General features: G+C 35.8%; 1 protein-coding gene across 1 annotated transcript; it reads right to left on the bottom strand.

Annotated features, from left to right (window-relative positions):
- On the bottom strand, positions 10,992-12,538 carry LOC109838613. The gene is made up of 3 exons (XM_020407043.1): positions 12,109-12,538; positions 11,602-12,047; positions 10,992-11,111 (listed from the first exon to the last, which is right to left on the bottom strand). The coding sequence occupies exons 1-3, from the start codon at positions 12,536-12,538 to the stop codon at positions 10,992-10,994; spliced, it is 996 nt and encodes a 331-aa protein (XP_020262632.1).

Genomic DNA, 13,654 nt, shown 5'->3' with positions numbered 1-13,654 from the left:
GACATTTCACATATGTAAATCTTTTCTAGCTTTATTAAAAAAATGATAAAACTTGCTAATTGGTTTGGAGATTCATTTTGTAAATAGTAGTAAAATATTTATTGTTTAAACTTTTATAAATAATTATATACAAAAATTAACCATGTTATCAATTTGACAAATAGATATAACTAGGTAAATAATACCAACAACAGTACATAGACTTGATATTAGTACTATATGGTGCGACTACAAAGTCAAGATTGCGTACGCAAAAAATGAGTAAATTATTGGAAACTCTATTTTGTTATTTATAAACTATATAATTACAAACTCTATATGTGTACGGAGATTTTCGCATGAAATGCAACATACTAAAAAACAAACGGATCCCGAACAAAAAAAATGCCTAGCCCCCCATGTTTTAAATAGATTAATTTTTCTTCCATAAATGTTTTTATAGTTAGGTTTTGGTGAAATATTTAAATCTAAGTACAACTTCACGTATCCAGATATATATGTCTTAAGTATCAGTGTTATTTTTTTTATCAATGAAATAAAGCTTTATTCATCAGTCAAATATAGAAAAGTTTGTACATCAAAAGACCAGGCAGCCAGAAACTTGACCTGGTAACCAAAGAAAAACACTACAGCTTCACAAGCAAATCCTTCATATGTACAGGTATATCCTCGTTTAGTATTTTGGAATATATGGAATACTTGATTGCTCGAAAGAGATCAGCATGCTCCCTAGCTTTCCCTTGGAAAATTCTATTATTTCTCTCTTGCCAAATAGAATAGACAGCAGCAGCAAGAGCCATTCTCTTCAGGTTCTTTTTAAAGTTCTTACCTCTCAAGTTGTGAGAGTACCATTGGATGAGCAAGTACCAGTTACAAGTTCTCCAAGTGAATCTCAACCAGTCCATCATCATGATCCAGACAGCAGCTGAGTATTGGCATTCGAAGAAGAGATGCTTGCAATTTTCAGGCTGACTGGAGCACAAAACACATAGATTTGCATCTAATAATCTCAGTCTACACAGTCTCTCCTGGGTAAGGAGCCTTGAGTGAATAACTAACCAGAGGATGAAAGAATGTTTAGGGTAGTTCAATCTCCCCCATGTAGTTTCTGCCCATACTGCTGAGATATTTGATTGATACAGGGCATTGTAGATTGCTGTCATATTGATTTTTCCATCGACACAACAAGCATCCAGAGAACTCATCAATACTTCAGCATTACCAAACTTAGCTAACAACATATTTCTAACTTTGAGAAGTTGCTTCCACATCCAAGAATCATTGCCCCTATGTTGAACTTGCCAAATATTTGAGTGCTGTAAGTAGTGACCGTGCACCCATTTAACCCATAACAGGTCTTTTTTCTGATGTATCATCCAAAGAAGTTTAATTGCTGCTGCATTATTCCACTCCTTTGCCGAAAAAAGGCCTAAGCCACCTTGCATCCTCCCTAAACAAACTGTACTCCAGGAGATCAGATGGATTTTTTGACCCCAAAGGAAAGAGGAGCAAAGCTTATCAATTCTTTCAAGAACTTTTATCGGCAATATATAATTGCTAACCCAAAAAGATTGAATCCCAAAAATAACAGTTTTAATCAGCTGGATTCTCCCCGCATAGGATAGCTTCCTATTTTGCTGCCAGTTATGGAATTGATTAGTGATTTTGCTAATAAGGGAAGAACACTCAAGATGAGATAGCCTTTTTGTTGTTAGTGGCAATCCCAAATATTTCATAGGCAAGGACCCCTCCATAAAGCCCAGAAGAGTACAAAACTGAGACTTCAAACTGTCATCAACACCACTCATATAGATTGAGCATTTACCAAGATTAACATCTAAGCTTGAGACTTGACAGAACTCCTGTAAGCATACCTGTAGCTTTGTGATGGTGCTAAAATCAGCCTTTCCAAACAATAACAGGTCATCAGCGAAAATTAGATGTGTTATCTTCAATCTAGAGCAATTTGGATGGAACTTGAACATACTGTCATCTTTAAGAAGAGATAACCTTCTTGACAAATATTCCATTCCCAACACAAAAAGATAAGGGGATAATGGATCCCCCTGCCTTAGCCCCCTAGCTCCATGAAAGTAGCCATGTAACCCTCCATTTAAAGATAGAGAAATTTTAGGAGTGGTGATGCATTCCCAAATCCAGCCGATCATGTTTGCAGGGAAACCCAAACCAACTAGCATAGATTTGATGAAATCCCAGTTTATAGTATCAAAAGCCTTTCTAAGATCCACACTTATAATAGCTCTAGGTGAATTGTGCTTTCTTCCATAGTGCTTAATTAGTTCATGGGCTAGGAGGAAATTGCTTGAAATAAGCCTCCCTTTGACAAAAGCACTCTGGGCATCATTTATCAGGAAACCCATGACCTTTTGGATTCTGTTAGCAATGACCTTGGTAATGATCTTGTATATTACATTACAACAAGAAATAGGTCTGTAGTCTGAAGCTGTAGTTGGATTGAGGATTTTTGGTATCAAAGTTATAGAGGTAGAGTTCAAGGCACCCAGTAGCTTACCTGAGGTGAAGAACTCCTCAACAGCCATAAACAAATCTTCTTTAATAACACTCCATGCAGATTTTAAGAATGAAGCACTATAACCATCCGGACCTGGGGCTTTGTTATTTGGCATTGTAAAGACTACTTGTTTGATCTCCATTCTAGTTACAGGCTTTCCCAACTCACAGCAATGAACAGAAGAGAGAATTGGTCCTTGCGAGATAACTTCTGGTTTGGGTGTTATTATAGGACCTGTAGTTCCAAGCAGGTTTTTATAATAATCAACAAATTCAGAGATAATACCTTGCTGATCTGTGATTCTAGAGCCATTTCTTGAGTGGATTGACAACACTCTATTATGGTGCCACTTATTCCTCATAACAGAGTGAAAGAATTGAGTGCTCTTGTCCCCATACAATCCCCAGCTAATATTTGCTTTTTGTCTATAAAAGGAGTTTTCACATTCCAGTAGGTTAGTGAATTTTCTGATGCACTCTTTTTCCTTAGAAATCAGAACTGGGTTGAGTAAATCAGAGCTAATTTGAGATTGAATTTCATACAACTCCAATTTAGCTCTAGATACTTGTTCACTGATATTCATGAAATGCCTCTTATTCAGTTCTTTGAGGGAAGGCTTAAGATTCTTGAGCTTGGTGTGTAACCTGTACATGTTGTAACCCCGAACTTGTTGATCCCAAACTGAGCTTACAACTGACAAATAGTCTGGGTGTTTAGTCCACATAGCAAAAAACTTGAAAGGTCTCTTGCCATCAATTTTGTTATCACTAATTGTCAGTAGACCAGGAGAGTGATCAGAGCAAAGTGGCATCAAATACTCTGTCTGGCTTGATGTGTAGTTCAAGATCCAGTCTTCATTTACTAACATTCTATCTAATCTGCTCCATATTCTAGTATGTGCATCCTGTTTATTACTCCAAGTGAAAAAACAGCCTGTGGATTTTATATGTTTCAGTTGAGCAGAATCTATGAAATTCTGAAAATCCTCAACCTCAGCATCTGATACCTGAGCACCCCCTATTTTCTCCTCTCCATTCAGAATTGCATTAAAATCACCTCCAATTAGCCAGGGACCTGAAATATACCTTTTGATAGCTAATAGATCCTGCCAAAGAGTTTTCCTCCCCTCCATTTGATTAAGTGCATAGACTACTGTGATAGAACAATCCAGATTGCCATTCTTTGATTCTATCCTGCAAGACATAGATTGCATTGAGTAGCTAGTAATCTGTACAGAAATATAGTTGTTGTCCCATAAGATCCATATTCTGGCTTTGTTATCAGAATGCTGGGCATTTTAAGCCCATTGCCAGCCATTAGCAATTTTCTTAGCTATAAGTTTCATTTTCTCATCAGTTAACTTGGTTTCTAAGAGAGCCAAAAAAGAAATCTTGTATTCCTGAATGAATTGTTTGACAATCAAGTGCTTAGAGGATTTATTGAATCCTCTAATGTTCCATATTGCAAAATGCATTCAGTTGAAAAATCCACCCCTGTCAATACTATAGGGGTCTAAATCAAGCTTCTGATGTCCCAAAATTGAGAATTGAGAAGTATGGACTGAGTTGTCCAAAAAGTCAGGTTTGTGTCTTCTAGCAGAGTTTGCTTTGGTGACATTTGTAAATCCAGAAACATTGACAGTAGGAGAAACTTCCTTTTGCCTAATTTGCTTATTTTGTTGTGCTGAAAAACCAAAGACTGGCACAGCTTCAGAATATCCAGTAATAGTAGTACTATTGAATCCAATGGCATTTGCAGTAGGGGACATAAATGCATCAGTATGAGCAACTTTATGCTTAAACTGAGAAGCATTTGCCTCATTCTCATTTACATGCTCAGACTGGCTCTGTGTATTATCTTGTGCATGTTCAGTGTTTGTGTCAGTGTTCAGCTTTGTTGCACCAACATTCAAATTTTCAGCATTATTTGGCTTGTTGACAGGAACCCAGACTTTCTTGGCATTTTTCCTACACTGAACAGTCTCATGCCCCACTTTATTACATAATGTGCACCATCTTGGTTTAAATTCATAAACCACATCCTGAGCATAATTCTTCCCATCAGGTCCAAGGATAACAAGTTTATCAGGGAGTGGTTCCTTTAAGGGTAGTTTCACTTCCAGCAAAACTCTTGCATAGCTTAATCTTTGCCTAGTGGCTGTGAGCTTATCAGTTGCAATGGGATTGCCAATTAAGCTAGCTATTTTGCTGATCCCCGTAGAACTCCAAAGGTTGAGCTTCAGATTTGGAAATTGCACCCACAAGGGGTAACAAAAATCCTGAGTTGTATTCAAATCAACATCAATACTCCATGGCTTCAACATCAAAGGCCTAGAGCCAAAGAACCAAGGCCCTGCCTCAAGAACCTCCTTCATATGATTTTCAGTTTGAAAATCAAAGAGAAAAAGACCATGCTTGATTAATGAGATCTTCGGAATAGAGAATTTGCTCCAGAGCTTGCTAATATAAGATTCCATTGACTTGAATTTAACGTTTAGACCAATGACATGCCCTATTAAAGCATTTCTCCATAAATCTTCACCCTCCTTCCATTCATCAGAGGTAAAAGAGACTGTGTTTAATTCAGAGGATGGCATGAATTTTAAGGATAAACCATTGCTTAATTTCCTGTTGTCAGAAAATAAACTGGCGAAAGTTTTCTTTGGTACAGTTGGAACCTCTTCCAAAAAAGGCTTAACAATTTGCTCTGTTTCATTATCTGCTTGTTTCACAGATTCTTTAGGCTCAAAAGAATTCTTAGCATCCAAATTAGAATTTCCAATCTCAACAGTTTTATCCTTATCAGGCAATGAAACAGTATCTGAAACTGAGATCTTCTTTGAGAAAACAGGATCCGATCCAGAAAAACTAGTAGTTTTGCGATTAGAATTTGGAGCTAATTGAGGAAAGGAAGAAATCACCTCAAGATCAACTTCTTCAACCCAGCTAGCCCTAGAAGAGCTATTAGCGCCATTAATCTCCAGATTCCGAGCTTGAAATCCTTCCAGAAGAGAATTTGATGGAGATTTATGTGATTTTATCAAGAAATCCTTAGATCTGATGATATCCTCCATCGATTTCTTCATCTTTTCACCCTTTGGACCGGTTGAACCCATGATATCTACATCATCTTCCAAGAAATCAGGATCAGAGAGATCCTCCTGAGCTTGCGAACAAGAATTAGGACCTTGAGATCTCAAATCGATGTTAAGAATTTGCTTTCCCTTCTTCTTCTTCGCCATTGAAAACTAAGCGGGAGCGTAGGATAGCAGCAAAAATATCGCCCACTAACATACGCTTTTCAGACAATTCGCTCCCTTTTACCCTATTTATATCTCTTTTTCTTGTTTCTACTTGATATCTATTGTAATGTTGATGTTGTTGTGATGAGACCTGCACTTTCGTGTATATTTATATTATGAGTGTTTGTGAATGTATAACAAGACAAGTTACAAGGTATTTATAGGATACTTTATAAAAAAATTTCTATAAAATTTTTTCCTACTAGGTCATATCCGTGAGCAAGGTGTGACATTTGAATTTTCTACTTTTTAGTAATTTTTTGGAGTTTTTTGTATTTTTAATTTGAAGGATCTAATTGCAATTTTCATACTCTAGGGGTTGTTTACAATTTTTAGGGTGCTATTTATTAATAATTTCCTATGATTTAAAAGTCTAAATTTTATATTTATTTAAATGATTTTAATATTTATAAATTTATTTAGTGCAGTACAAATTTCTAAAATTAATCTGTTGTGTTGTGGATACTATTACTTATCAAATTAAATAATATGTTGTATTATTACTATTATTACGTATTATTTGTATAATTAGTTGTATTATTTCTTCTGTTGCATATTATCTGTCGTATTAGTATAACTGGTACGTTTTACTGTGTGGATAATTATCCCATAATTATTTGATTTTAAATATAAGTAATTATATTTTTATTAATTATTCTTGTTTAATTGTGTAATTTCTTACATTATTTCTCTATTGTGTATTATCGATTGTAATACTACAACTGGTACGTTTTGATGTGTAGATAATTTTTACGTAATTATTAAAATTTTTTCATTGTTATTATTATTTTTAATTACTTTTTAGAAACCCTAATTTCCTCTCTCTCTCTCTCTCTCTCTCTCTCTCTCTATATATATATATATATATATATATATATATATATATATATATATATATATTAATACTATACTAATTATATATAATATATATATATATTATTATATATGAGAAAATGGTATTGCTTGGTACGAAGCACCAAATTTTAATGTTTGTAGTGATGTGTCACATCCCATTCCCTCAGCTACCATGTGAATGTGGTCCCATATTTTAATGAGTGGACGGGGATGGACACATACGGAACCAGCATCAACTTTTGTGCTTGTACCAAGCATACCCGATATTGCTCTATATATATAATATATATATATATATACTATATAATATATATAATATATATATTATTATGATATTAATATATATGATAATTCTTCTCTCTCTCATCTCTCTCTCTCTCCCTCTCTCTCTCATCTCTCTCTCATCTCCTCGTCTCTCTTCTTCCCAAACCCAGAATTCCGCTCGTCAGCCTTCACCCTCTCCTCTCCTTCTCGGGGTTCCAACTCACGGCAACCATCCCACCGCCTCTCCTCCGTTCACCGACTCAACCCCCGTCTCCTACTTCAAACCAACCTGGCTCCTCCGCGTCCGCCCAACTCGTCCCTGACCTGACACCTCAACCAAGCCCCACCTCCTCAATCCAATCCTTCTCCTCCCTGTCCACGGCCTGAGCCAACTGCGGCCACTCCACTTGTCGCTCCCTCCGCGCTCAGCCTGCCACCGCTGCTGCCCCGTTACGCTTCCAACTCGAGCAAACCCCGCCGCGCCTTTCATCTCCGTGCCAAACACGCTCACCACCTCCTCCCGCCACTCAGGCAGGCAGTTCGGCCACAGCCTGCCTCCGTAGCCGCGTGCCGCTGCTGCTCGCCTCAGCACGCCGACGAATTCCACACAATCGGCCCGCCGTCGGCCCCACCGACACGCCCCTCTCTCCTTCCCCATGGAGATCACGCGCCACCGCCCCCTTCACGTCGCTGTCCTCGCCTCACCGTTGACGTCGCCGGTGACCTCTCCCGCTGATGGCAGCCCCCAACAGCTCCGACGACCTGCGCCATTGACGTTGAATCGTTCGACACAACCCGAGGTAAGATCCTGATATTCTTTGACTCGTTGTTCCAATTTTTAGATATTATGAATTAATTATATGCTTCAATTTGACTAATTTGATTATGTTACTAAATGAATATTGTGATAACTGCATGGGCTTGTTGATGATCATATTGATAATGATGTTATGGTAAGTAATTTAAATGAATAAGTATTTTGTGTAAAAGTGGTTATTTGAGATGTTTTTAAAAGAAAGAATATATTTAAAGATTATTTTTTAGAATTATTATGATGAGGAAAGAAATTATTTCTAAAATGGGTTGGTTTTGAATAATCATTAAAATAGATAATTTAAATTAATTTATTTTGAAAAAGGATCATTTTGAGTTGTTAAGTTATATCGATAAAAGAATTATATTTTTGATAATTATGATGTTTTAAAGGAATTTATTTGCAAAAAGGATTATTTATTTTGAATTTTAAATTAATTTATGATTTTGTGTCAGTAGTTGTAGACTGCGACATTTCATGTGCAAAACGATAATGGATTTTAGTTTTCTTTTAACTATAGTTATTTTCGATATTATTTAGCTGCGTATAATTTTTATGAGTGGTTTTGAGATTCAGATAACAAGATATTGATAAAACCGGACTGTATGCATGTTTTACTACTTATGATCACATTTCACGTTTTATATTTATTTAATGTATTTGACATGTCTGCTATGTATTGTCCATGTTGTGTTTGAGAACCATTAGTAGTTCATGACTTAGTGACCTCGTACGTCATGAACAGACCTAGTAACATGTGTGGGTATGTTAACTGAGTTTAGGTGGTGAACAAGAGTTTAAGTGTGGAATATAACTGTTGATTTAGAAAAATGAGGAGAGTTAGGAAGGGGAAGTTAATGTTCATGTGCTTGGATGTGACTGTTGATGTATCTTCCAGCTCGCGCCAGTGAATTCATGTAGTCACTGGGGTTGGTTTGTTGGGTTAAAGTGAATTCGTGGAGTCACTTTAGTCCGTGACCTGTTTCGTCACCTGAGCTTTACCTGAGTTCGAACCAGGCCAAGATCGGATTGCGTGTAGTCCTCTGACCGATTCGTGTAGCGGTATTGGATGCACGTAGATGATTTGTGAACAATCAGTTATCCGGTGATATGAATGTTGACTTTATGTGAGATGTGGACCAGTGAGTTTTAGGATGACTAGTTACATGACCTTGTTTCTTGGCTAAGTATGAATTCCTGTGAGGTGTAGGCCAGTTGTATTTCCTTTTCATATATAGATCGGGATTAATATTTAATTATCTACAATTTGAGACATATGGTATATACATGAGGGTTTCCTTGTTTGGATTATTTCGCTCGACGTACTACACCCCTTGTTGTAGATTTTTTAAGTATTAATTCCATTTAGTTGTATGACCTTGTTACTTGGATGATTGTTTTGATCACTAGTTGCATGATCGACTTATTACTTGATTGATTTTGTTGAATTTCCAGTTGCACGTCCTTTTGTCATTTCTATTATCGTATCGTTTTCCGCTTGGATTTTCGTTCACTCTATTTGTTTTGTGGGGTCTTGTTTGTGTTCCATGCACGTTGACGTGCACCTATTTTCTCTGGTGTACATCAGACTTAGAGAAAGAACAGATCCAGCTTGGAGACAAGCCAGAGCCAGAGTATTCTCAACAGAGTGCCTTGCGGACAGAGCAGAAGAAGAAGCCGAAGCTTAGTTATTGGTCCTAGTTACTTTTGTAGTTCTTCTTTTTTTCGTTGATCAATGTATTTTATATTTCTCTGGTATTCATTTGTTCAATTTTGTATAAGGGCATGTTTGACCCGAATATTATGTCACAGATTATATTCATTTATAGTATGGATTATTTTGTTCTGAGTTTGTCTATTATATTCTTGCTAACTGTGATCGGGGACCTATGCCTTTGCATTTATTTCTTGACGCTTAGTGTATTAGGTTAAGGAGAAATGTTATTTTTATTTATTTCCTTAATCTAATACGTCGCGGGCTTGTTCACGTTCCGATTCCCCGGTATTTTGGGAAGCGGAGCATGATAGTGTTGGAGGAGGACGATAAGGAGCTTGTATGTTAAGTCTAATGAAATTTATAATTTCTGTTTAAATATCATGGAAAGATGAAATTTTAAAGAAATACCGGCTAAATATAATTTTTTTATAATTTTTGATGTTAAGTTCAAATCAAGGTGAAACATTAAGTCTAATGAGTTAGAAGTGAAGTCCAAGGCTTGTATGCTAAGTCTATCGGGTTGAATAATTAGTCCAATGGATTGTATGTTAAGTCAATTAAGTTGAATAATAAGTCTAATTTGTTAAATATTAAGTGTAATGGATTATATGTTAAGTCCAATTTGATTCATGTTAAGTCCAGTTTGGTTCATGTTAAGTCCAGTTCGGTTTATGTTAAGTCCAATTTGGTTCATGTTAAGTCCAATTCGGTTCATGTTAAGTCCAATTCGGTTCATGTTAAGTCCAATTCAGCTCATGTTAAGTCTAATTTGGTTCATGTTAAGTCCAATTTAAATCATGTTTAAGTTTAATTTAACTTTTTTAAGTCTAATTTAATTTTTTTTAAGTCTAATTTAAATCATGTTATGTCTAATTCAACTTGTTTCAAGTCTAAAAATAAGTTAAGTTAGACTTAACATGAATCATGTTAAGTCCAATTCAACTTATTTTAAGTCTAATTTCATAGTAAGTCCAATTTGATTCATGATAAGTTCAATTTGGTTCATGTTAAGTCCAATTCGGTTCATGTTAAGTCTAATTTAATTTCTTTTAAGTCTAATTTAAATCATGTTATGCCTAATTCAACTTGTTTTAAGTCTAAAAACAAGTTGAATTAGACTTAACATGAATCATGTTAATTTATTTTAACTTATTTTATGTCTAATTTCATGCTAAGTCCAATTTGATTCATTTTAAGTCTAATTTGGTTCATATTAAGTCTAATTTAATTCCTTTTAAGTCTAATTTCATTCATGTTAAATTCCTTTTAAGTTTACTTTAAATCCTGTTAAGTCTAATTCAACTTGTTTTAAGCCTAATTTTATGTTAAGTCCAATTTAATTCATTTTTTTTTGGTAAATGAAAAATTTTATTCACCACCAATATGTGAAGTGTATATACATCAATCATCTCATCATTTGTATGAGATCACAAAAGAAAACCTAAAATCTAAAGCTCAAGTGAACTATTATGTACAGAGTATAGAAAGTATGAGCATAGTTATAAAGCTAAGTTCCTCTTAACCAGTCGAAAAAATAGACTCTGGAACTATTTCTTCTGTGAGCTTCCTCAAATTTTTGCATTTTTGCACTGTCAACAAGCACCTGACAGTAAGCTGAAAACCTGCTCTATAAAGATAATATCCAGTCTTTATTCTCTGCAGCAGTATTACTATTTAGAATGGCTGTCATCAGGTCCACCTTGATGATCTTGATAACAAGCATTATATCTCTGCTTTTTTTATTAAAGATCCTCCCATTCCGTTCAATCCAGATATTATAGATAGTGGATGTAAATGCCATTCTTTTAACTTTGTGCTTGAACCTTTTCCCCCTTAAGTTGCAGCTATACCAATTCAATAATTGGTTTAAATCACAACTTCTCCACTTAAAACAGAGCCATTCCATTATCCCATTCCAAACTTCTTTAGAAAAATTGCATTCAAAGAACAGGTGATTAGAACTTTCTGTTTCTGCTCCCGAGCATAAAAAAACATCTATTTGCTTGAATGATCCCTCTCCGCAGCAGTTTATCTTGGGTTAAGAGTCTATCTTGGACTGCTAACCATGATATAAAAGATTGTTTAGGTAGGTTAAACCCCCCCCCCCAGATAGTTACACTCCATGGCACTTTGTTGACAGCAGGAGATAGAGCATGATATAGATCTGACAACTTGATTTTTGAATTCCTGCAGCAAGAACTGATTAGATTCTTCAGATTTTCCAATCCTCCACATTGAGAAATGCCTTTATTCCTGGCTTTAATTAACTGCTTCCACATCCAAGAATCACTAGCTTTCGTTTCCACTCTCCATACTTCCATATGCTTTAGATAGTTGCCATGGATCCATTTGATCCATAATAACTCTTTGTTCACATGGATGTCCCATAATAACTTCAGAGCTACTGCCAAGTTCCAGATAGTAGATGAGAAAATTCCCAGTCCACCGTACAATTTGCTTGTGCACACTCTGTCCCAAGAAACCAGTGATTGTTTAAATGTAAGATCACCCTTACCCCAGAGGAAATTCCTACAAAGTTCATCCACTTTGTGCAGCACTTTCACTGGTAGAACATAGATAGAAGTCCAGTAAATTTGTATTCCCAGAATTACATTTTTTATCACCTGTAATCTTCCAGCATATGACAGTTTTCTGTTCTTCAAACTGTTTTGTAATTGACTGGAGATTCTGCTTATGAGAGGGTTGCAATCCAGGTAATTTAGTCTCTTGCATACAAGAGGTACACCTAGGTATCTTATTGGCATTTTTTCCTTCAGTGTATCCCAAGTAATTCTGGATTGATTCCTTTATAGCATCATCTACTCCCCCATAGAAGATAGCACATTTATTGGGATTTGCTTGAAGACCTGATACCTGACTAAATCTGTTGATACACTGGTGGATTTGTTGAACAGACTTGAGATCACCTTTGCAAAAAAGTAACAAATCATCTGCAAATATAAGGTGAGATATTTTTTGCCTTCCACATTTAGGATGAAATTTGAAATTTCCATCTTGCTCAAGAAGGTTCAAACTTCTTGTAAGATAGTCCATTCCCAAAATAAACAAGTATGGAGAGAGGGGATCTCCTTATCTTAGACCTCTTTCACCCTTAAAGTAACCATGTAATGAGCCATTGAGAGATAGTGAATACTTTGGAGTAGTTATACAAGTCATGATTCTGCTTACTATAACCTTTGGGAAGCCCAGGCCTTGAAGCATCTCTTCTATAAAATTCCAATTAATAGTGTCAAAAGCTTTTCTAATGTCAATGTTAACCATGATTCTAGGAGAGATGTGCTTCCTTCCATAGTTTTTAACTAATTCATGAGCTAACAGAATGTTATTAGTAATGTTCCTTCCTTTTACAAAAGCACTTTGTGCTTCACTAATGAGACATCCCATTACTGACTGAATCCTATTTGCAAGGATTTTTGAGATGATTTTATATAGGAAATTGCAACAGGAGATTGGTCTGAAATCTGCAGGAGTGTTTGGACATGATACCTTAGGGATTAGAGTAATGGATGTGGAGTTTATGGTACCCAACATTTTCCCTGTGCTGAAAAATTCTTCAACTGCAAGGGTTACTTCTTCCCCTATTGTACCCCAAGCTGATTTAAAGAAAGAAGCTCCATATCCATCTGGGCCTGGGGACTTATTGTCTACCATAGAGAAAACAGCCCTTTTTATCTCATCTTTTGTAACTGGTAAAGAAAGACTACTAACTTGATTTTCATTCAAACAAGGTCCTTTTTTTATGATCCTGAGATCTGGAGGAAGAGTAGTTTCTGCTGTACCCAAAAGGTTCTTGAAATAAGAGATAAGCTCATTTGCAATCTCCCCTCCCTCTGTAATCCTTTCACCCAAACTGTTTTTAAGAACCAGTATTCTATTCTGGTGCCTATTTGCTTTTATAATAAAATAAAAATAGCTTGTACATCTATCACCTTTAATGCTCCAGTGATTTTTTGCTTTTTGCTGGAAAAAAGACAATTCACATTCCAAAAGTTTGTTATAAGTAGACAAGCAATCTTTCTCTTGTTTGATGAAGTCATGGTTGAGAGGGTCCTCCTGTAGTTTTTTTTAAATTTCCTCCAGTGCATATTTGGCTCTTACTACTTGTTCACTGATATTTCCATAGTGTTTCCTGTTTAATTCCTTTAGAGC

This window comes from Asparagus officinalis, chromosome 4 (genome assembly GCF_001876935.1).
Source record: "Asparagus officinalis chromosome 4, Aspof.V1, whole genome shotgun sequence".
Classification (NCBI taxonomy): Eukaryota; Viridiplantae; Streptophyta; class Magnoliopsida; order Asparagales; family Asparagaceae; genus Asparagus; species Asparagus officinalis.
The sequence above is the reverse complement of the archived record's forward strand: the minus strand, read 5'-3'. Positions and strand labels throughout refer to the sequence as shown.

Bases quoted from the DNA above. Each gene is read 5' to 3' on its own strand.
- LOC109838613 (XM_020407043.1), bottom strand. From the start codon at position 12,538: ATGGACTATCTTACAAGAAGTTTGAACCTTCTTGAGCAAGATGGAAAT. The intron at 12,048-12,108 runs GTGATAAAAAAT...ATGTTCTACCAG, and splicing joins CATATGCTGGAAGATTACAG to TGAAAGTGCTGCACAAAGTG. The intron at 11,112-11,601 runs GTAACTATCTGG...TTATCTTTATAG, and splicing joins TCAACAAAGTGCCATGGAGT to AGCAGGTTTTCAGCTTACTG.